The sequence below is a fragment of the Balaenoptera acutorostrata genome, chromosome 3 (assembly GCF_949987535.1).
Source record: "Balaenoptera acutorostrata chromosome 3, mBalAcu1.1, whole genome shotgun sequence".
NCBI classification, from domain to species: domain Eukaryota; kingdom Metazoa; phylum Chordata; class Mammalia; order Artiodactyla; family Balaenopteridae; genus Balaenoptera; species Balaenoptera acutorostrata.
Window position 1 is genome coordinate 107,096,757 of NC_080066.1, and position 19,671 is coordinate 107,116,427.

Sequence of the window (19,671 nt, forward strand, 5' to 3'; positions counted from 1 at the left end):
TGATTTGACATATTTTTAGCAGAGCGAATAAAGATGTGTCCACAGTCGAGCGCCATGGGCAGTGCAGCCTACTAGTCACTGCTTCTCTCCTTTACACCATCACGATTTCCCCTTCTCATTTGGGGCGCTGGCAGGTGAGCTTCCCAAGTCTCTAACAGAGAAATTACAAAGTCACCAGTAGGCAGACAGTCCCAGACATAAGCAAAAATACTATATAAAGAACGTCCTGCAGTGTATCTCATTCTCATGTTAAAAAGTACAAAAACTACTAACACAATATTGTAAATCAACTATACTCAAATAAAAAATTTTAAAAAATGTACATTAACTATCTGGTGAGATGGGTACCCCCTAAGCTTTGCTATACCATGTTTTCCTAGGGACCGTTTATGATGTCCTTGTGTTTCTGGGTAGAAGTGAACACACCTGAAAGAAAGCAGCATTATAACAGGTAAATGGCTACAATAAAACAAAAATCCTACTCACTTTTTTTTTTTTAAATAAATTTATTTATTTATTTATTTATTTTTGGCTGTGTTGGGTCTTCGTTTCTGTGGGAGGGCTTTCTCTAGTTGTGGCGAGTGGGGGCCACTCTTCATCGCGGTGCGTGGGCCTCTCACTGTCGCGGCCTCTCTTGTTGCGGAGCACAGGCTCCAGACGCGCAGGCTCAGTAGTTGTGGCTCACGGGCCCAGTTGCTCCGCGGCATGTGGGATCTTCCCAGACCAGGGCTTGAACCCGTGTCCCCTGCATTGGCAGGCAGATTCTCAACCACTTCGCCACCAGGGAAGCCCTTTTTAACATCTTTATTGGAGTACAATTGCTTTGCAGTGTTATGTTAGTTACTGCTGTATAACAAAGTGAATCAGCTATATGCATATATATATCCCCATATCCCCTCCCTCTTGTGTCTCCCTCCCACCCTCCCTATCCCACCACTCTAGGTGATTGCAAAACACCGAGCTGATCTCCCTGTGCTATGCAGCTGCTTCCCACTAGCTATCTATTTTACATTTGGTAGTGTATATATGTTCATGTTACTCTCTCACTTCATCCCAGCTTACCCTTCCCCCTCCCCGTGTCCTCAAGTTAGAGGTGATACAAACAGATGGAGAGATATACCACGTTCTTGGGTTGGAAGAATCAACATTGTGAAAATGACTATACTACCCAAAGCAATCTACAGATTCAATGCAATCCCTATCAAACTACCAATGGCATTTTTCACAGAACTAGAACAAAAAATTGTACAATTTGTGTGGAAACACAAAAGACCCCGAATAGCCAAAGCAATCTTGAGAAAGAAAAACGGAGCTGGTGGAATCAGGCTCCCAGACTTCAGACTATACTACCAAGCTACAGTAATCAAGACAGTATGGTACTGACACAGAAACAGAAATATAGATCAATGGAACAGGATAGAAAGCCCAGAGATAAACCCACGCACATATGGTCACTTTATCTTTGATAAAGGAGGCAAGAGTGTACAGTGGAGAAAAGACAGCCTCTTCAATAAGTGGTGCTGGGAAAACTGGACAGCTGCATGTAAAAGAATGAAATTAGAACACTTCCTAGCACCATACAGAAAAATAAACTCAAAATGGATTAAAGACCTACCCACTTTTTAAAGATTGTCCAAGAATCCCTGGGACATGTACCAGTTTTAACTTGTTTCCTAATTCATATGGTAACAGTAACTTACATATAGTGGATACTTGCTCTGTGCTTTCCAACGCTGTGGGATATATACCATGTTTCTCTTCATTGTCTAGAGGAAGAAAATGAGGCAAGGGGAGTTTGAGTTATTTGCCGAAGGTCATATGCAGCTACTAAGTGAGAGGCTCCAGTGCCCACCACCTTCACCACTATGCTCACTGCTTCTCATGCAAGTATATTCACTTTGTTGCTAGAGTTACTTTCTCCCCACTAATCTATGGCCTCTCTATCCTTTATTAATGTATGATATTAATATACATTAGTATACTGTATATTAAGATTTCTCCATTTCAGTTTGGTCCAGCTTAAGATGATTTACAAACTAAAACAGAGCCTGGTTTACCTCAGTTGGGTCCAAGAACAATTCTGTTGGCCCTGATAAATTTTGACACGAATGCCATGCCCTCGTTTTCTGAGCTATAATGATAAAATCTCTATTTTGAGTTGCCACTTAGGCATTTTACAGTATAATGACCCTGCTCACATCCAGAGTCTGGACATTTAGATAAGGACCTGAGTTTAGGACTCCTGCCCCAAATTCCCGCTTGCTTTTCCTGGGGCGCGTTTTGAAACGACCACTTATAGTTGAGCCCGGGTAAAGTTAGTGACCTGCACCCCAACTACCTTACACATAATAGGTTCTTTCTATCCTGCTCACATGTGAACTGGGACAGAGGACTGCCCTTCTCCTGGCTCACTGCTTCCCTTTTCCCCCTCCTGGTTTCTGGGATCTGTAAGTAATAAATCTTTAAACTTTACTTCCTTTGTGTGAGTGTACTACACCTTCAATCAAAACGACTACAGAGATTTTACTTCCCCAGATGGGGAACCGAGGGAGCTACCTCCTGACCCCATGTGGTGGCCTGTGCTTCCGCATTCAGCAGATCATAATCTGCATATCCTTAATTTAATACACCAGCTATGGGTCCCGCAACACACAAGGGGGTGCCATTTTCCCTCAGCTAATAAATAGTTCTGTTTTGTAAGATGGTGAAAAATGAATCAGGGGAGGTCGCAGCAGCTGGATTGCAAAGGACCTAAAAAAAAAAACCATGTTAAGCAATATGGATTTAATCCTAGACCCTCTCCCTTCCCCACAATACCCTAAAGGGCTTTAGGCAGTGAAGTTGCCACTCTGGCAACCCCCGTGTGGAGAATGGACTCAGAGAAGCAAAACTGGAGGCCAAGGGGCCAATTAGGAAGCTTTCGTAGAACTCTTGAGATATTGGTAGCCAGATGGATGGAAAACAATGGATGGAACTGATTTATGGGGGTTATGGGAGAGGGAGGAATCGAGGATCATGGCTGGTGTTTGGTTAGGGCAACAGGGACGTTCCATTTTTAGACACAGAGAATAAGGGAGAAAACAGATTTCGGGAGGAAAGACTCTAATTTTAGCAGGTTGACTTTAAGGTGGGCTAGGCAAAGTAGGAGTCTGATATTTGGGAGGGAGGTCCTGGATAGAGATAAAAAATGTGGAAGTTGTCAGCATATGGATGGAGATTCAGGCTTTTGAGAGTGTGTCAGGATGAAAGGAATCCTAGGGCAGAACCTTGAGGGAAACTGACATTTAGGAGATGGGCAGAGGTACAGGAGGCTGAAAAAGAAAGTGGCCTCAGCAGACAGGTGGAAGCAGAGCCCAGAGCATGCACAGTCAGGGAAATGCGGGCAGGAGCGCTTCTAGAAGGAGGGTGTGGCCAACAGGGTCAAATGTTAGGGAGAGCCTGAGTGACAGAGGACTAGATGATAGTGACATTAGTGACGCAGAAGTTGTGAGTGACTAGCTGAGGGCAGTTTAGGTGGAGCAGCAGAGGCCACAGTTGACTTAAGGGGTGAGCAACTGGTAAGCATAGATATTTGGCTCTAAAGGGGAGGAGAGGTGACGCTAACTAGCATATAAAGCTGAAGGTAACCATATATCTACCACTGTTTCCATATCCATCATTTTTTGTTTTAGACTTAAGAGACTTGCGTCTATTTAACTGCTCAACAGGAGTGAGTAGGGAGGGAGACATTGAACATACAGGAGGGAGGAGAGGAAAAGAAAAGAGTATGTTTCCAGGAAATGGAATCCATGACTGGTGGATGAAGATAGCCGCCTTGACAGAAAGAAGGACACGACTTCTACTGAGCCAGACAGGAAGGAGAGATGAGGAGGAAGGTGAGTTTTCGGATGCGCTGGTGGGAAGTGTTCCTCCTGGGGTTCCTGCTTTCTCAGTGAAGTAGAAGGTGAAGAATCTGCTGCTGGCAATGGGGGCAGTTGGAGGAGTAAAAGTTTTAAGGAGAGAACAGAAGCCTTCAGTTGGATTCCGGGGAAGATGAGGAAAGAAGCTGGCAAAGGAAACCACAGAAGAATTGCTTGGAGAATTGCTCCAGGGGTGGCTGGAGACCATGGACTTAGATCCACAGCATATCCTTCAGCAGGACTTTTCTCTGTAGCAATCAGCTGCCAGGGCGTGGGTGTAGGGAAGGCAGACAGTTGGATTCTATTCTTAGGATCCTTAGAGTCCTAGGAGATTTTTGTGCCTGGAGAGGAACACTAGCCACCATCTGTACTTTATTTATTGTTTAATTAATTTACTTCATAAACCTACTTAAGCAAAACTTGTCACAACATTTAAACACTATTTATATAACCAAGTCAAAATCTACACATTTTACAAATCAAATTATTTAAACATTGATTGCAAACTTAAATCTTCCTATACATTTCAATCAAATCATCAGTATAATATGTCAGCTTCTCTAAAAGCATCAAGCATTTTGGTAAAGCACACACATCTTACAAGGATTATAAAATTTTTTACACCTACTCTTATACTCATTATAAAAATGGGTTTGTAGACCCAAGAGAAGGACACTATCTCAGTTCAGACCAATTTTTGAATTTGGATATCCAAAAGAAGAATATTATCTCAGTGCAGATGAAGTTTTGAATTATTAATCAATGAATTCTTGGTTGGGACCTGGGAAATACTTTACCTTCTAAGATGATGAAAATCTGAGCCAGTGCTTATCTTATATATCACTAGAACTTTTCAAGTCCACATTTTTTGCATGAATTAGTGTATTGTAACTGGATGACTTTTCTTTAAACGATGTCATCTTTAAGTTTAATGACTATGATATGCAGATGTCCCAGAGATGTCCATGCCCAAACCTCTTATGTTTAACAGTAAAGGGACATTTTCTATGTAATTAAAGTTACGCGCCGTAAAATAGAGAGCTTATCCTGGATTATCTGTGTGGGCCCAATCTAATCACAAGAACCCTTAAAATCAGAGAATTTTTAAAGTCAGAGACATGACAGAAGGGTAGGTCAGAGAGGTTCAAACTGTGAGAAGGACTTGGCCTGATGTTTTTGGCCCAGAGATTGATGGCAAGGAACCTCAATCCTACAACCATAAGGAACTGAATTCTGAATGAGCTTGGGAGTGGATTCTTCTGCTTCAGTAAGGAAGGCAGCCCTGCCTACACCTTTCTTTTGACCTAATGAAACCCTGAGCAGAGAATCCAGTCATGCTCTGCTGGACTTCTGACCTACAGAAACTGTGAGATAATAAATAGTTCAAAGTTGTGTTAAGACACTACTTTGTGGTAATTATTACACAGCAATAGGAAACTAATACAATAACTTTACTGACATTATTTACAAATTTATCTAGCTCATTTGCATTTTTACAAACTTCCCCAATATCCCCAATATTGTTGTTTTCCCTAATATCCAATCTCCTCTTCTTCCTTATTATATAACTCCTGACTTTTAGCTGGGCATAGCTGCCTGGAATAAAGACTCTATTTCCTAGCCTCTCTCCCTTGCCTGGTGTGGCTAGATATGACTAAATTCTAGCCAATGAGATGCAAACAGAACTGTTGGAGGTACCTCTCAGAAAGCTTCTTTAAAAGGAAATGGGTTTGTCCTTCCTTCATCCTTCCTGGGACTGTAAAGGTGAAGTAATGGCTGGAGCTCAAGGAGCTATCTTGGGTCAGGAGGTGATATGCTAAAGGTCGTAGAACAGCAAGAAAGGAAACTGGGCTGTGGTGATCATAAAACTGCCATCCAACCCTGCACTCTTTATTTGCAGATTCTTCTATGTGAGACAGAAATAATCTGCCATCTTGTTTAACCCATTATTATTTTGGGTTTTACTGTTACTGCAATTTCATTATAATTAGTAGTGTAGTATAGAGGCCCCCTTTCCCAAGAAATGAAGGATCATGTTTGAGCAGTGAGCAGTTATCTTTTGGATGTTTGCCTAATTCATGTTCCTGTAACACACTGTTGGAGCTTCTTTCTTCCTAGTTGTAATATATGACCAGATGGTGCCAATCAGCCTCTTTCATTTTTGATACAGTTCCAGCTTTTTCTGGAATTACTGAGAGCTCTCTGGATCCACCCCTCCCTACTTATGCAGATAAAGAAAAATAAATGCACCTTATGAATAGATATAATATCTGCTATACTTATACGCTTCTACTTATCAAAATTAACTAAAAATATCCTATTATAGTCATACTTCTTCGCTCAGTATATTAACTACATTTTTGCACATTGTATAGTTACTTTTTCCTTTTTGAAAATCACAACAGAGTTGTGGATTTTAAAAACTCACCTTGTTCCAATTAACAATATTATTTTCCTTTTGATTATCAAATTGTCACAGAATGTCGATTTGTGGAAGCCTATTAAAATTGGTTCCTTTGCCTTCTCAGCTCTACCCTACATTTAAGAAAGTATCTTTACTTTTTGTCTTCACCAATAGGTTCCAGGCCTAGAGTTATTTATGACATGGAGCTATTCTCCAAGGGACCTTGAGTCCTTTTAAAGGTGAATAATATTTGAGGCAAAGATTCAGGTGCTAAGAATGCATATCAGATTTTTTCCTGATGTTGTTTCTATGCCGCTTTAGTGACAAAGTTTGAAAAAGTTATTTCTTTTGAAAACCACAAATTCACATTGGTATTTCCTATTTAACTCAGGCACTACCAAATCCTTTTTTATTTGACTCTGACATACAGTTTTACATTTATTTTCCCTACAGCATACCTGCTTGTATCCTGTAACCCCTGAACCCAGTTGTAATGTCGTGTTCTCTCTTTAGTGATCCTGTAGGGTCTCACTGAGCATCATTCTCTAATTACTTTATTGATAGATTCATCCATACTGGGCCAATGGGACAGAGAGGTGAGACAGAGTTTATAATACTGGCAGGAGAGTGGTTGAAAGGATGAATTATGGAATCCAAGGAATTTTAAGGAGGATAGGACAGCACAAATCAGGAGAAAGAAGAGAGGTTGTGGGATAGTGTGGGACAGGTACAGTGAAGGTCCCTGCGAGAGCTGGGAGGAAGGAGGTGGTGGTCAGAGCATGAAGTGATTGAACTTAAGACTACAAAGGTGGAGCAGTTCTAGGAGGGGGCCACGGTCATTGATGTGTTCCATGCCTGGAGATCTACAATTGCCCACATGTGACCTACCTCCACCTCCAGCTGCCAAAGGAACCTCTGTATACCCACTCTCGGCTAAAGCAAACATACACACCCATGTCTTGGGTGGGGAGATGAGGGCCAGAGTCCATCTGGGATCTGCCACAAATAGACGCCCGGTTCACCGTCTGCTGGCTGCCCCAATGTACATGGAAAATGTATACTGTGCTCAGGCTGGGTGCATGCCCCCTTCCTGCCGCACCAGCCACAGGCTCTGGGCTGCTCTGTGGCCCCCCCCCCCCACAGTTCTGCTACTGGCTGAGCCTCCCTCCTGCTCTAGTCCGCACGGTGCTGGCTCAGCTTCTGACTGTGCTGGCCGAGCTCTGTGACGCTGGCACTCCTCACAGGAAGGATCCTGCTGGGTATGCTGAGGCTGGTCCATCTGGTCCCCTGTAGGGGCCTGTCAGGCTCACCTGTACCACCTGTTCCCAAATAGCACTGAGCAGGAAGCTGGGTTGGAGTTGGGGGACAGGAGGAGCAGAGTCTGCAAAGTAGCACAGGCCTCCCTACCTGCCAAACCCTGCCCTGATCCTAGGGGTGCAGGCAGAAAGAGATGCAGTGAGAGGCAACCGTGAGGGGTAGGTTAAGAAGGGCAGGTCCCGAGACACCAGAGCTCTACTCTTCACCTTGGATGTTTGGCACAGGGTCCCATGCAAGGACGTGGAATAAAGGCAGCCAGAGGGAGTCTCTCTCCTGCCCTAAAGATGCTACTTCTGGGGCAGGAGAGGGCAGAGGGCAGGGGTCAGGGGCTAGATTTCCATCCTTGAAAGGCTTGAGTCCTCAGAGTGGGAAAATGAGGAAGCCAGAGAAGCTTGAATATTTCCAGCCACCCAGCAGGTTCCCTCGACGCAGGCGCAGAGATACCCGGTCCCCGGGGTCCAGGGGCAGTAGCACAGAGCTGGTGGCTGCCTCCCGGGTCACGTCTGGGTCGTTGGCAAAGGCCGAGATGACAGGCCATGTGTTCAGCATCAGGCTCACCTGGGGAGGGGAGCCCAGTCAGCACCTCACCCCAGTCCTTGTCCCAGGACCCCCACTTGCCTGAGGGCTTCCTTCCATCTCTGCAGCCCCAGAGGGACACTCTGGAACCTGGGAACCTGAGGCTCAGAGCACCCTCCTGGGAGGGCTGAGAGGTGGCCGGTGTTGGACTCTGTGCCTCCTTCACAGTCTCTGCTAGGCGGGCCCTTTCCCGCCTTGCTCCTGGCCCCCCAGGATGCAGGCCAATGGAGGTCTGCCTGGGGATCCCCTGGGCTCCACTTATTCCCCCCTTCCCTTCCCCTCCTGAGCCGGGGATGGGACAGGGCCTAGGGTTCAGGTCACCTGGACAGTCTGGCGGTTGTACACCTTCACCACATGGAACCGGAAGCTGTAGACGCCCCGGACAGGGGCCACGAAGGAGCCTGAGGCCCGGTCAAAGCCACCGCCCTCGTTCACCAGGACCTGTGAGAAGCGACCCTACTGAGTGGGGCTTGGGGATGCCTGGGGCTCGGGGAAAGCAGGACTGGGGGGAAGGGGCAGTGAGTAAGGAAAGGAAGGGGTGGCAAGTAGACCAAACAGGAGGAATGCACAGATTCAAAAGCAATGGTGAGAAAGGGCAAGGAGGGTGTGGTGGGAATGAAGGGAAGGGAGACGGGCAGCGGGCTTGGGGGCAACTGGCCGCAGCAGGTCTGTTTCCTTAGCAGCAGAGTGGGTTTGGACAGTGATTCCAGGTCTTTGCAGGGTAGAGGGATTACCTGGTCGAAGTATATGGCTCCACTGGTGCCATTGCCGATCTCCCCTGCTGGCTCGTGGTGGTGGCTTCGGACTGCAGCAAATGCCACTCTTCCAGGGGGCGCCTCTCCCAGGGCTGCTCCCCCTGGCCCCCCTGAAGCAGCTCGGCTGGGCTCACAGACCACCAGGCACTCACCTTCCAGGAGGACTGGCTCTGTCCCCTCCTGGGCCCACCCGGTCCTCAGGGCCAGAAGTGTCAGGGCCAAGGTCAGCCCGGGGCTGAGTGAGGGACCTGGTGGCCAGTGTCGCTTTGCTCCCAGCATGGCTGAGTGGCTCTGTGACCCACAAGCCTTCTCTGTCTGCTCCTTGGTTTTGCCCACCTCTCCTCCAGGCTCTCACCACCCCTCACCCTGCTTCTCAGCCCTCTCTCTGGGACTCATGGTCACCTGGTCCTGGCATCTCCCTCTCCATCCCTCTCTGTGCCCCACGACTCTGTCCTGCCTCTCACTCCTGCTGTCACTGCAGTTCCTGCCTCCTCGGCAGGGCACAAAATGACAGCAGCTGGGCTCTGGGAGGGAGAGGAGAAATGAGGCAGCCATACAGGAGGGCTACAGCCAGAACCCCAGGGCAGCCCCTCCCGAGAGCACTGAAGGCTGGAACTGGGACGACGGAGAACATGGGTGTCTGTGTGAGACTGCGAGTTCCTGTATGTGTATGTGTGTGTGTGTGTGTGTGTGTGTGTGTGTGCGCGCGCATATGTGTGAGACAGCTCCTACAGCTCCTCCCCTCACTCCTCCCCTCTTCAAAATCCCTCGCAAGTCAGCAGCCCTCTTAGCAGCATCTTTTCCACCGTTGGAAAAAAGGGAGTGTCCTTGTGTTTTCCCCGCAATTGTTTTGGTGGAAAGCGCTTGGCCCAACAGTGTCACTGTCCTGTGACCCTGGGCCCGTCTCTTTCTTTCCTTGGTCTTCTGTATCTTCATCCGAAGGGACTGCATTAGTCCCTTTAGAGCGCTCTTCACCTCCATCTCTCCATGAAGTGGTTCCTCATTCCTGAGCAACAACTGCGTGGAGCGATTGGAAAACTCAGAAGAGCGCGGAGACGTGAGCCCGCAGGCTTGGAGCAAGAGCGGGCGAGTGGGCGGGGCCGGGGGGGCGAGCAGGCTGAGGGCGGGGCCGGGGGCAGGGAGCCGCCTGCAGCTGGCGGGGGCGGGCGCGCGCCGGGGCTCGGTGCAGGCCCAGCCCCGGGAGGGGCCCAGCTGACTCCGCCCCCGGCCAGGAAGTGACTCAAAAAACTGTTCGTGATGTGGGGAAGAGAGGTCCCCGTTGGGTGAGGAATCGGGAAGGCCCGCCCAGATTCGGGCCCCCCGCCCTTCTTCCCTGGGCCGGGGGCGCGGGCGAAGCTGGGGCCGGCGGGCACCGAGCGGCGCCGGCGGGACTGAGGCCGCAGCGGGCGGCGAGGCGGGTAGGCGCGCTCTCCCCCGCGCCCGGTCCGACCCCTGGGCCCCGCGTGGGGCTCGTGGCGCGACCGAGGGGTGCAGCAGACGGCTGAGGAAGGGGGAGGGGTGGGAGTGGCTAGAACCTGGGAAATGGCTGACAAGGGACCCAGAGGACAGCCCAGTTAAAGCCCTGGTGAGGATTCATCTTTAAGAGGCCGTCTTGGACCCGGAGATTGCAGAGACCCGGAGGAGAGGGACTCTTTCGTCACCTGTCCCCTCCTTCTGGCCTCCAGACCCAGCTGGATCTGCCCCCCCCCCACCGCCCCGCCCCCGCTTCCTGCTCAGGGCTGTGGTCATTTTCCAAAGGCCACACACCCATCCCAGAGAGACAGCCTTGTTTATCCATGACTTGTCTCCGGAGAGAAGGCCGTTGTGTCCAGATAATCTGACATTCCCTCCCTATCCCCAAGATGGACTGAAGTGCTGGTTACCTCTTGGGTTGTTTACCAGTTTGGTAACTAGGTGCGACCTGTTGATAGCTGGTGTAGGCCAGGAGACCAAATTTGCGGTGAGGGGACATTGAGGCTCTGAGCTGCTTTCCCTCCTTCCAGGGCTGGGCGGCCAAGGAGCCATGCCTACTTGGGGGGCTGGCTCCCCGTCCCCTGACCGTTTTGCGGTGTCTGCGGAGGCCGAGGACAAGGTGCGGGAACAGCAACCCCACGTGGAGCGCATCTTCAGGGTGGGGATGAGCGTCCTCCCGAAGGACTGTCCTGAGAACCCTCACATCTGGCTGCAGCTGGAGGGCCCCAAGGAGAACGCCAGCAGAGCCAAGGTGAACGCCTCTCCCTGACCCTTCCGGGGAAACAATGACTCCCTCCCCCGAGGAGGCAGAAGAGAGGAGGGGCTGGGGAGGATCTCCACTCTTTGCTTGTCTCACTGGCCCTGAGCTTTGTTTTGAGGAACTTCCAAACTCTCTATTTGTCAAGAGTTTTGGTTTCATTTCTGCTGCGATGACCCAGATTCTGCCAGGGCTTGGAGATAAGTGACTCAGTTCAAATCAGTTTGTACTCTTTGGGAGAGAAGAGATAATCTGGTTGGGCAAGCAGGCCCCACCAAGGAATTCACTGTGGGGTGGGAGGCCACACTGATTCCTTTGGAGTTAGTCAGGACTTACAGAACGGCATGACCAAATACCATCCTTGTGGTCCTAGTTTGTTTCCTTATCTATAAAATGTGAATAGTAACAGTATCCACCTCACTGAACTCATTGTGAATTAGGTAAAGCATGTAAAGCGTGAGTTCAGTAAAAGTTATCAATGATGATCGTTATGATGGAAATATACAACACACATACACACACATAAATGTTTAGAAGAGACAGCCTTTTAACCAATTAATTATAACAGTTTCTTAAGTTGAGGCAAGTTCTAAATGGAAATTCAGCCACAGGCTGTCAACTGAAAAGGCAAAGAAGTGAGTTTCTTGATCCCCTCTTAACCACCACGTTTTTCAGGATCTGTAGGGCTCCATTGCTCTGCTCAGGCATCCTGGAGCTCAGAGGAGAGCAGCGGCCCCGAAGGAGCTATTGGGCCACTTAGGATTCCAGCAGTCTCTTTTTTTTTCCTACCTCCCCTCCCCACCTTTTCCCCCAGGAGTACCTGAAGGGTCTCTGCAGCCCAGAGCTACAGAATGAAATTCACTACCCACCCAAACTGCACTGCATCTTTCTGGGAGCCCAGGGCTTCTTCCTTGATTGCCTGACTTGGAGCACATCAGCCCACCTGGTGCCGGGGGTGCCCGGCTCGCTGATGGTCAGCGGCCTGACCGAGGCCTTTGTCATGGTCCAGAGTCGAGTGGAGGAGCTGGTGGAGCGCCTGAGCTGGGACTTTCGGCTGGGGCCATCCCCTGGAGCCTCTCAGTGTGCTGGAGTGCTGAGAGAATTCTCTTTTCTGCTGCAGTCCCGGGGGGATGCCCACACAGAGGCCCTGCTGCAGCTGCCCCTTGCTGTCCAGGAAGAACTGCTGAGCCTGGTGCAAGAGGCATCCAGGGGGCAGGGGCCCCAAGCATTCCCGTCCTGGGAGTGGGGGAGCCCAGGTCTGCTGGGTGCTCAGCACCAGGGAGTCAGGAGTCCCCTGAGTGACAGCAGGGAGTCTCTGGACACAGGACCTGCAGGGTGGCAAGAGTCAAGGGGAGAGAGACGTGCTATGGAGAAGGAGGGGACAAAGCACGGTGGTCCCGGGGAGATGGATTTGGGGTGGAAGGAGTGGCCCAGGGAAGAGGCCTGGGAGAGACAAGTGGCCTTCAGGCCACAGTCAGGAGGAGGAGAGGCAGGGCAGGCAGTGCCTCTGAAAGGGAAGGCCCTGGGGAAGGAGGGGGTGCCTCAGGAAGGAGGAAGGTTCTGGGTCCAGGGCGAGCCTCCTGGCACCCAGGGCCCCTGTCAGAAGGCAGCTCAGCCCCGGGGAGCCTCCCTCCTGCAGCGGCTTCATAATGGGGAAGCCTCACCTCCAAGAGTGCCCAGCCCCCCACCAGCGCCTGAACCCCCGTGGCACTGTGGAGATCGAGGGGACAGAGGAGACAGGGCAGACAAGCAGCAGGTCGTGGCTCGAGGTCGGGGGTCTCCGTGGAAACGAGGCACCCGGGGGGGTAATTTGGTGACTGGCACGCAGCGTTTCCAGGAGGCCCTCCAGGACCCTTTCACCCTGTGCCTTGCCAACGTGCCAGGCAAGCCAGACCTGCGCCATATTGTCATCGATGGCAGCAACGTGGCCATGGTGTGAGTACCTGGTGGGGCTGAGAGTCCTGGGGAGGGGGATGAGATGACGAGATGGGCAGTTGCGTTCACCTTGGGGATATGTGCGAAGTGGGGGGCAGTACAGCCAGGCTGCCAGGCCCCCCTGGGGGCCCCAGAACGCTGACCCCTTTCCACTGCAGGCACGGCCTCCAGCACTACTTCTCCAGCCGGGGCATTGCCATTGCTGTGCAGTACTTCTGGGACCGTGGCCACCGCGACATAACTGTCTTTGTGCCTCAGTGGCGTTTCAGTAGGGACTCCAAAGTCAGAGGTGAGTTGGGCCTGGTCTTTTGTGTCCGGGGGTGGGCCCTGCTTCCACCTTGAGGATAACCCCATTGTGCTCCTCTGTTTCTCTAGAGGGTCACTTCCTGCACAAGCTGTATTCCCTCAGCCTGCTCTCCCTCACTCCCTCCCGGGTCTTGGATGGCAAGAGGATCTCTTCCTATGACGACAGGTACTTGCTTCTCTCTTGGTCACAGGCTCGACATTCAAGGAGCCAAGTGGGAGACTGAGGGAGAGACAGAAGCTCCTGACCTTTCACACTGTCTGTAAGCCTGAGTCGTGGGACAAGGGTCAGTTGTCCTCCGTGAGCCCCTATGATTGGGGAGGTAAACCTGCCCTGCAGGCAGGATGAGATGGATGGTGGACAGCTCTGTTTGTCCACTCATCCTTCACTTTTCACTCATCAAACTAAAGGATGCCTCATATTTATATAGTGCCTTACTGTCTAGAAAATACTGATTTAATGGAAAGATGGGAAAGCCAATGACATGAATAGCTGACAAATGCCTCTTACAACCTAGGTGTCCAAACACATAGAGAAATTCCTCAACCTTCTGGAAAAACCAGAGTAAATGTTCAAAATAACGATAAATGAAGAAATGCATTCCATGCATAATAAGACTGTACAAAACATGGTATTATAAGAGATAGTGAAAGATCACTGGTCTTAGAATTTGCAGGTCTGGATTTGAGTCCCAGGTTGCACAGTCATTGACTGTGGAGTCTCTTAGTGGATTAATCTCTTTGTCTCAAGGTCCTCTTCCATTCATTCATCCTCCTTGTGAATGTCAAAAGAAGCTAAGGTATGTGTTTGTCTCACTCAAGGTGCTGGCCAGGAGGGCAGTGATGTTCTTTAGTTTTTCATGGATCCAATCAAGTGTGGCAGAGGGTCTTACCTCTGTTGTACAGAAATGGAGACGGAGGGTCAGAGTAGTTAACTTTCTTGGCAAAGGCTATGAAGTAGCAAAGGGAAAATGAGAACTTAGAGCTGCTAGCTGGTTTAACTGAAAAACACGGGGCACATTCCCTCCCCAGTGTGCGCACAGCGTGGGAGATGGGCAGATTTTAAAAGCTAACTAACCAATTTAAAAAAACTAGTGACAAGTTCTTTATTCTCTAGGATTTTCGGTTTTAAATTAAAAACGAGTTTCCAAACTGAAGTGATTATATATTTTGTTTTTTCAAATACTTAGCTCTTACTCCCTAACAGGAAAATGGTATTCTACAAAAAGTTCACGTTCTCCCGATGCTATTCTGTTTTATGTCTAGATTTCACAGGTTATCTGCACTATGGAATCTTCTTTACACGCCAGCACTGACACAGTTAAAACTGAAGGTTGAGTCAGTTGTAATAAATTTTGAAGGCACATGTCTGTACAGTTGTGTACGTCCTGATAGGCAGACAGCACAATATGAATTTGGAATTTTGCCTAGTTAGAGTGAAAAACACAGTGGCACGTAGCACAGGCCTACTGAATACTGCGGAACAACGTATGATGCAACGTGATAATAGTATTAAAATATGCTTAACTTGAAAATACCTTTTGTACATTATAGGATACCATATACATTTTTATGTCATCTTCTTAATTTGTTTCCCAGACAGAAACTCAGAACCAGACACCTGTCACACCGAATCCTGATCACTAGTTCTCTCTATACCACACTGTCTTTCAAATACTGACTGCCTGCTTAGTACTAGGTGCGAGGCCTGCCGAAGGAAGCAGGAATGCAGGGAGTCAGGGAAGACCTGATTCTCGACTTCAGAGAGCCCGAAGAAACTGTAAACCAAACAGTACAGAATGGAGAGGAAAGGGATCCCCCTTCTGGCTGGGGTTTTGTGGGAAGAGAAGGCTTTGAGAGTTTTTGTTGATTGATTGACAAGGACATGGGATGCGTTGGAGCTCTAGGTTTTAAACCTGTTAAAAAGGACTCACCTCATAAGTCCTATCCCAGTCCTGTGGAATCAGAATTACTAGAGTGGGGCCCAGGCATCTATTTTTTTAAAGTTCCCCTGGTGATTCCGTTCATCAGGGAGGGTGGGGAAGCACCTTCCAGATGGAGGGAATAGTTTGAGAAACATGGAAGTCGGACAGCATGGGGCATGTGTGAAGGACAGGGTGTAATCTGATCATTGACTTTGGCAGGAGCTGAGTACATTAGGGAGTATGGGGCGAGATAAGGCCATAAGAGTGGCTTGGAGCTGGGTTCTAGACGGCCTTGGCTGCCAGGCCTGGGCATGTGGAAATATTCGGTAGATAAAGGGCATGTCTGGAAGACTTTTGTGTAGGGAAGACCATGTTCTTGGGGGAGGTCAGGAGAGACTGGAGGGTGGTAAGTGGCTGGGGGCAGGGGAGCCCCTCATCAGGAGGCTATGCAGTAGTACCACGCTTGCGATGTCCAGGTAGCTCAGATGGTAATGGTGGGACTGGAAAGGAAGGAAGCAGAGTGGAAAGGCTTTCAGAGGAGGAGCATGATGGATCTGTGACTGATTCATGGGGGCACGGTGGAAGAAGACAGAGCCAGAGCCAGATCTTTCTGTCTCACACTAATGAGGCACAAAGTGTTGAGTGGAGGATTGTGGTGACTTGAGGGGATGCTGTTGGGGAACCACGATGGATTCATCTTTCATGGGTTTCCTTTCTACCCCATGGCGCCCGTATGCAGTGAGTCACCTGGTGGCTGGATCAAGGTGAGGGGGCCAGATCTCCATCACCAGAAGTGGGTCCCGGGAGTCGATAACACTCTTTGGGGTTGGGACCTTGGAGAATCCCAATATGGCTGCCGTGGCTTTCGTGACAGGTTCATGGTGAAGCTGGCTGAAGAGACCGATGGGATCATTGTCTCCAATGACCAGTTCCGGGACCTGGCAGAGGAGTCTGAGAAGTGGATGGCAATCATTAGAGAGCGGTGAGGGAGCCCTCCCCTGAGCACAGGGCACGGACTCAGACCTTTCTCTAAAACCAGCTCTGCTGTGCCACCGGGTGAGGACTCTGGGAAGGGGCTGACATTGCTTTGCGAAGGATGGTAGCTGGCAGCTTCTGATGGTGTTGGTCTTAACTGTCCGGGAGGTGGGCAGAGGCCCCTCTGTGACCACACATTCTCTGTGCCCATCCAGCCTGCTGCCCTTCACCTTCGTGGGAAACCTCTTCATGGTGCCTGATGACCCATTGGGGCGAAATGGCCCTACACTGGATGAGTTCCTGAAGAAGCCGGTCAGGTAATGCCTCAGCCTCTCCTAGGCAGCCCTGGCTTTTGCTCTGCAGGGGCCTTGCAGGCCTGGAGAATTGGGGGAAGAATGACCTCAATCTGGGACAGCTTTATTCTGTAGTAGTTCAAGTTGCCTTGGGCTTGGCCCAAGGAATCCTGACTCAGACCCTCCTGGCTGGGAGGGAAACTCCTGTTTCCTGTTTTCCCTAATCAGTGTGTTGGATGGAGTTATTTGGAAGGTGGTTGCTTTTACTTATAGCCAGCTGCATTGAGCATGCCCTCTGTTGGACATAAAGTGATTAATGTATTAGACTAGAACTAGATAGTGGCAGGTTCACCTTCCAGGTTCCAAAGGAACAGGCCATCTTCCCTTCAGAAGTGGGTTGATACTGCCCCTCAGTGGTCAGTTTCTGGAACTTCAGGGTCGCTCCCCAGAGCCCAGACTGGGCAGGGCAGTTAACTGGGAGTGGAGAGCAGGGAGGCCCACTGGGCTCTAACCTCCCTCGAGGATGCTTATCAGCTCTTCCTGTTCCCTCTGCTTCTTCCCAGGGCACAGGGGTCTTCTAAGGCTAAGCATTCTGCCAAGGGCTTCACAGAACACAGTAATCAGCAGCAGGGGAGAAAAGAAGAGGAAAAAGGCAGTGGTGGCATTCGGAAGACGCGGGAGACAGAGCGGCTCCGGCGCCAACTACTGGAGGTGTTTTGGGGCCAGGATCACAAGGTGGACTTCATCCTGCAGCGGGAGCCATACTGCCGGGACATCAACCAGCTCTCCGAGGCCCTGCTCAGTCTCAACTTTTGAGCCTCACCTGTCTTGGTGACTGCCACCCCGTCAGCTCCAGCCTCATCCAGCTCAGCTCATTCTGTGAGGGTCCCTCTGCTGCTCAGACCCTGACCCAGTCTCACCCTGAGTTGGTGCTTTGTGTCAGGGAAGCACCAAGGAAGCGCATTCGTGTGTGGGGAATGCTCTTGCCTGGGGCACTTTGGGGACAGGTCTGTAAGGTGACCTGATCTCATCTTGAGTCAGGGCCTCAACCAGCTCTCAGGAGGTTCTGCTCAGCCTTAACTTCTTAACCTTGCCTTATGCAGGGTTTCTGTAGGGAATGGGGGCTACTGGGAAGGGTGGGTCACGGAGATGGGGACTGTCGGCCCCTCCTCCACACTGAGCTGGGGATGGAGGCTAGGGTGGGTGAGAGGGGAATGTAGAACAGGTGGCCAGGAAGCTAAGCCTTTCCTCCTCCTGGCTGCTGCTCTGATGGCCAGAGGACAGGACGAGTCCCAGGCCTGGCTGGGCTCCTGGGCGCATCAAAGGGAATGCTGGGCCCTGGAAAGGCTAGTGTTATGGGCTCTGGGTCACAGTGGGGCAGCAGGGATCTGGTGGAGAAGGCAGAGGGAGAGTTGGCTTCTGGTCTCAGCTATGCCTGCCTGTGACCTTGATTGATCTTGGTCTTTACTTCCGCCTACAAGTCAGGGGTAAAAATGCCTGTTGGGAAGAGAGATGAGAACGTGGAGGAAAGCTCCTTGGAGGAAAGGTACTCGGACCAAGCCTCAGGTGTGTCTGTCTGTGGTTGCACAGGCTTCCTAACCAAAACCTCACTTTCAGAGAGCTGAGGGTCCTCTGTCCCCAGGACCTGTGCCCTAGATTTTTTACACTGCATCAGTATAATGTGCCCTATAATGGCTGCGTCCCTTTTGGGCAACCCCCCCCCCCAAATCCACATTTACAAAACGGTTAATTAGGGGTGACTGTTTGCATTACCAGAAAACTCTCAGGGTTCCTTCCTATCAATGGCAGCTCTCCTGTTGCATTCAGGTGTTTGTTTACAGTTGAACGAACGTGTCAGAAAGTCCGCAGTCCCCGGTTAATGCACTTGCTCGAGCGTTGAGCAGTCACCAAACCAATGAAGCCATGTTCTGCGAGGAAAACGTTCATGTGACCTGACCCTAGCATCTTCTTTACAGAACATATATGTTGCATAAAGCGAGACCCACTTCTGCTCTGTGTGTGCGTGTATGCGGATGGGAGGGTTTATAGAGTTTGTATCTAGAGGAACCAATCTGGAAAACGAAAATTGAAGAATCAGAGTCAGAAGGTACTTGACTGGCCACCAGACCAGCTGCTGTCACCTCAGGACATTCTCTTTCCTCCTTGATTCCTACGGGTCATTGTCCTGTATCTGCTTGAAGTCCTCCTGTACCAGGGAATTGACTGCCTCCGAGGCAGCACATCCATCCGTGGACAGTACTAGTCAGTCCTTCCTTTAGTGCATCCCCAAATATGCTTTTCTGTTACTTCTACCTTTGAGGCCAGTCATTCCGTCAGGAACAGTACAGAGCCAGTCAACTTCCTAAAGAGTCCAAAACCAGATAAAGAAGTAAGACAGGTGTCCCTGGATTCTGTGCTGTCTGGGCCCTGCAGCAAGTCCCTGGACATGGCCCTCTTTTTAGGCTGATTTCTGTTCCCTGAGTGGCACAGGGACTAGCATGTGGAGCTGAATGATGATGGAGAGGGTCCTAGGGTCCCAGTGTCTTTGCCCTTCCCCATTGGTGAGATCCACCACTACACTGCACTGAGCTGGGCTGGGGGCAGGCGAGTTGGAGAGGCTAGTCGGGGTGGTAACAGTGATTCAAAGACAACCCATAGTCCCCTCAGAAGAAAGGAGATTGGTTAACATGGCCTGAATTGGGGGCTAGGGGAACTGCTTCTGGTCAAACTGTGGCAGAAACCAGGGTCGATAAAAAGGGAGAGGCTCCTTGATGAATACTTGGGACTCTTTTTTCCCTGAAAGGATTGAGTTTGTAGCTTTTGATAGGTTCCTTGTACCTTTCACTTTCAATGCTGGTGGGTATGCAGTGGGCTCGAGGTATCTTCTGCCCCTTTGTGCTAGGGATCCTGGTTGACTGAAGTGGCCCTAGTCAGATGAGAGGCAAGTCCTTATCTTTTGAGAGTCCTAAGCTTTGCACAGCTTTGTCCTGCTGCAGCCTGATGAACTGGGGCCAGTGTGTGATTGCTTTATCAATTCACTGCTGTTCAGTGACAGACTG

At 50.0% G+C, this 19,671-nt stretch overlaps 2 protein-coding genes across 6 annotated transcripts; one reads left to right on the forward strand and one right to left on the reverse strand.

Annotated features, from left to right (window-relative positions):
• Positions 1-530: 530 nt before the first annotated feature.
• CBLN3 (cerebellin 3 precursor) lies at positions 531-10,962 on the reverse strand. 4 transcript variants are annotated; one of them, XM_057542406.1, is made up of 6 exons: positions 10,835-10,962; positions 8,931-9,968; positions 8,518-8,637; positions 8,065-8,178; positions 1,701-1,766; positions 531-745 (listed from the first exon to the last, which is right to left on the reverse strand). In XM_057542406.1, exons 2-6 carry the CDS (start codon positions 9,228-9,230, stop codon positions 668-670), a joined length of 678 nt encoding a protein of 225 aa, XP_057398389.1. In that variant the 5' UTR covers positions 9,231-9,968; positions 10,835-10,962; the 3' UTR covers positions 531-667. The 4 variants fall into 4 exon arrangements, with proteins under 4 accessions (XP_057398389.1, XP_007180713.2, XP_007180711.2 ...); XM_007180649.3 differs by lacking the exons at positions 531-745; positions 10,835-10,962 and adding an exon at positions 952-1,537 and having other exon boundaries at positions 8,931-10,121; XM_007180651.3 differs by lacking the exons at positions 8,065-8,178; positions 10,835-10,962 and having other exon boundaries at positions 8,931-10,121.
• Positions 10,963-10,974: 12 nt separating this feature from the next.
• KHNYN (KH and NYN domain containing) lies at positions 10,975-18,623 on the forward strand. Of its 2 annotated transcripts, XM_028166130.2 has the most exons (7): positions 10,975-11,175; positions 11,996-13,116; positions 13,275-13,405; positions 13,492-13,588; positions 16,219-16,326; positions 16,535-16,636; positions 17,176-18,623. In XM_028166130.2, the coding sequence occupies exons 1-7, from the start codon at positions 10,975-10,977 to the stop codon at positions 17,426-17,428; spliced, it is 2,013 nt and encodes a 670-aa protein (XP_028021931.1). In that variant the 3' UTR covers positions 17,429-18,623. The 2 variants fall into 2 exon arrangements, 1 of the variants encoding a protein (XP_028021931.1); XR_009007424.1 differs by lacking the exon at positions 17,176-18,623 and having other exon boundaries at positions 16,219-16,400.
• The last annotated feature ends 1,048 nt before the right edge of the window (positions 18,624-19,671 follow it).

What these genes read in the sequence shown, in the direction of transcription:
- KHNYN (XM_028166130.2), top strand. Translation starts at nt 10,975, where the DNA reads ATGCCTACTTGGGGGGCTGGCTCCCCGTCCCCTGACCGTTTTGCGGTG. An exon ending in AGAACGCCAGCAGAGCCAAG is followed by an intron (nt 11,176 to 11,995) that starts GTGAACGCCTCT and finishes CTTTTCCCCCAG; the next exon opens with GAGTACCTGAAGGGTCTCTG. An exon ending in TAGGGACTCCAAAGTCAGAG is followed by an intron (nt 13,406 to 13,491) that starts GTGAGTTGGGCC and finishes CTGTTTCTCTAG; the next exon opens with AGGGTCACTTCCTGCACAAG.
- CBLN3 (XM_057542406.1), bottom strand. Translation starts at nt 9,230, where the DNA reads ATGCTGGGAGCAAAGCGACACTGGCCACCAGGTCCCTCACTCAGCCCC. An exon ending in GAGCCATATACTTCGACCAG is followed by an intron (nt 8,638 to 8,930) that starts GTAATCCCTCTA and finishes CGCTTCTCACAG; the next exon opens with GTCCTGGTGAACGAGGGCGG. An exon ending in CCCTGGACCCCGGGGACCGG is followed by an intron (nt 1,767 to 8,064) that starts GTATCTCTGCGC and finishes TTCTTCCTCTAG; the next exon opens with ACAATGAAGAGAAACATGGT.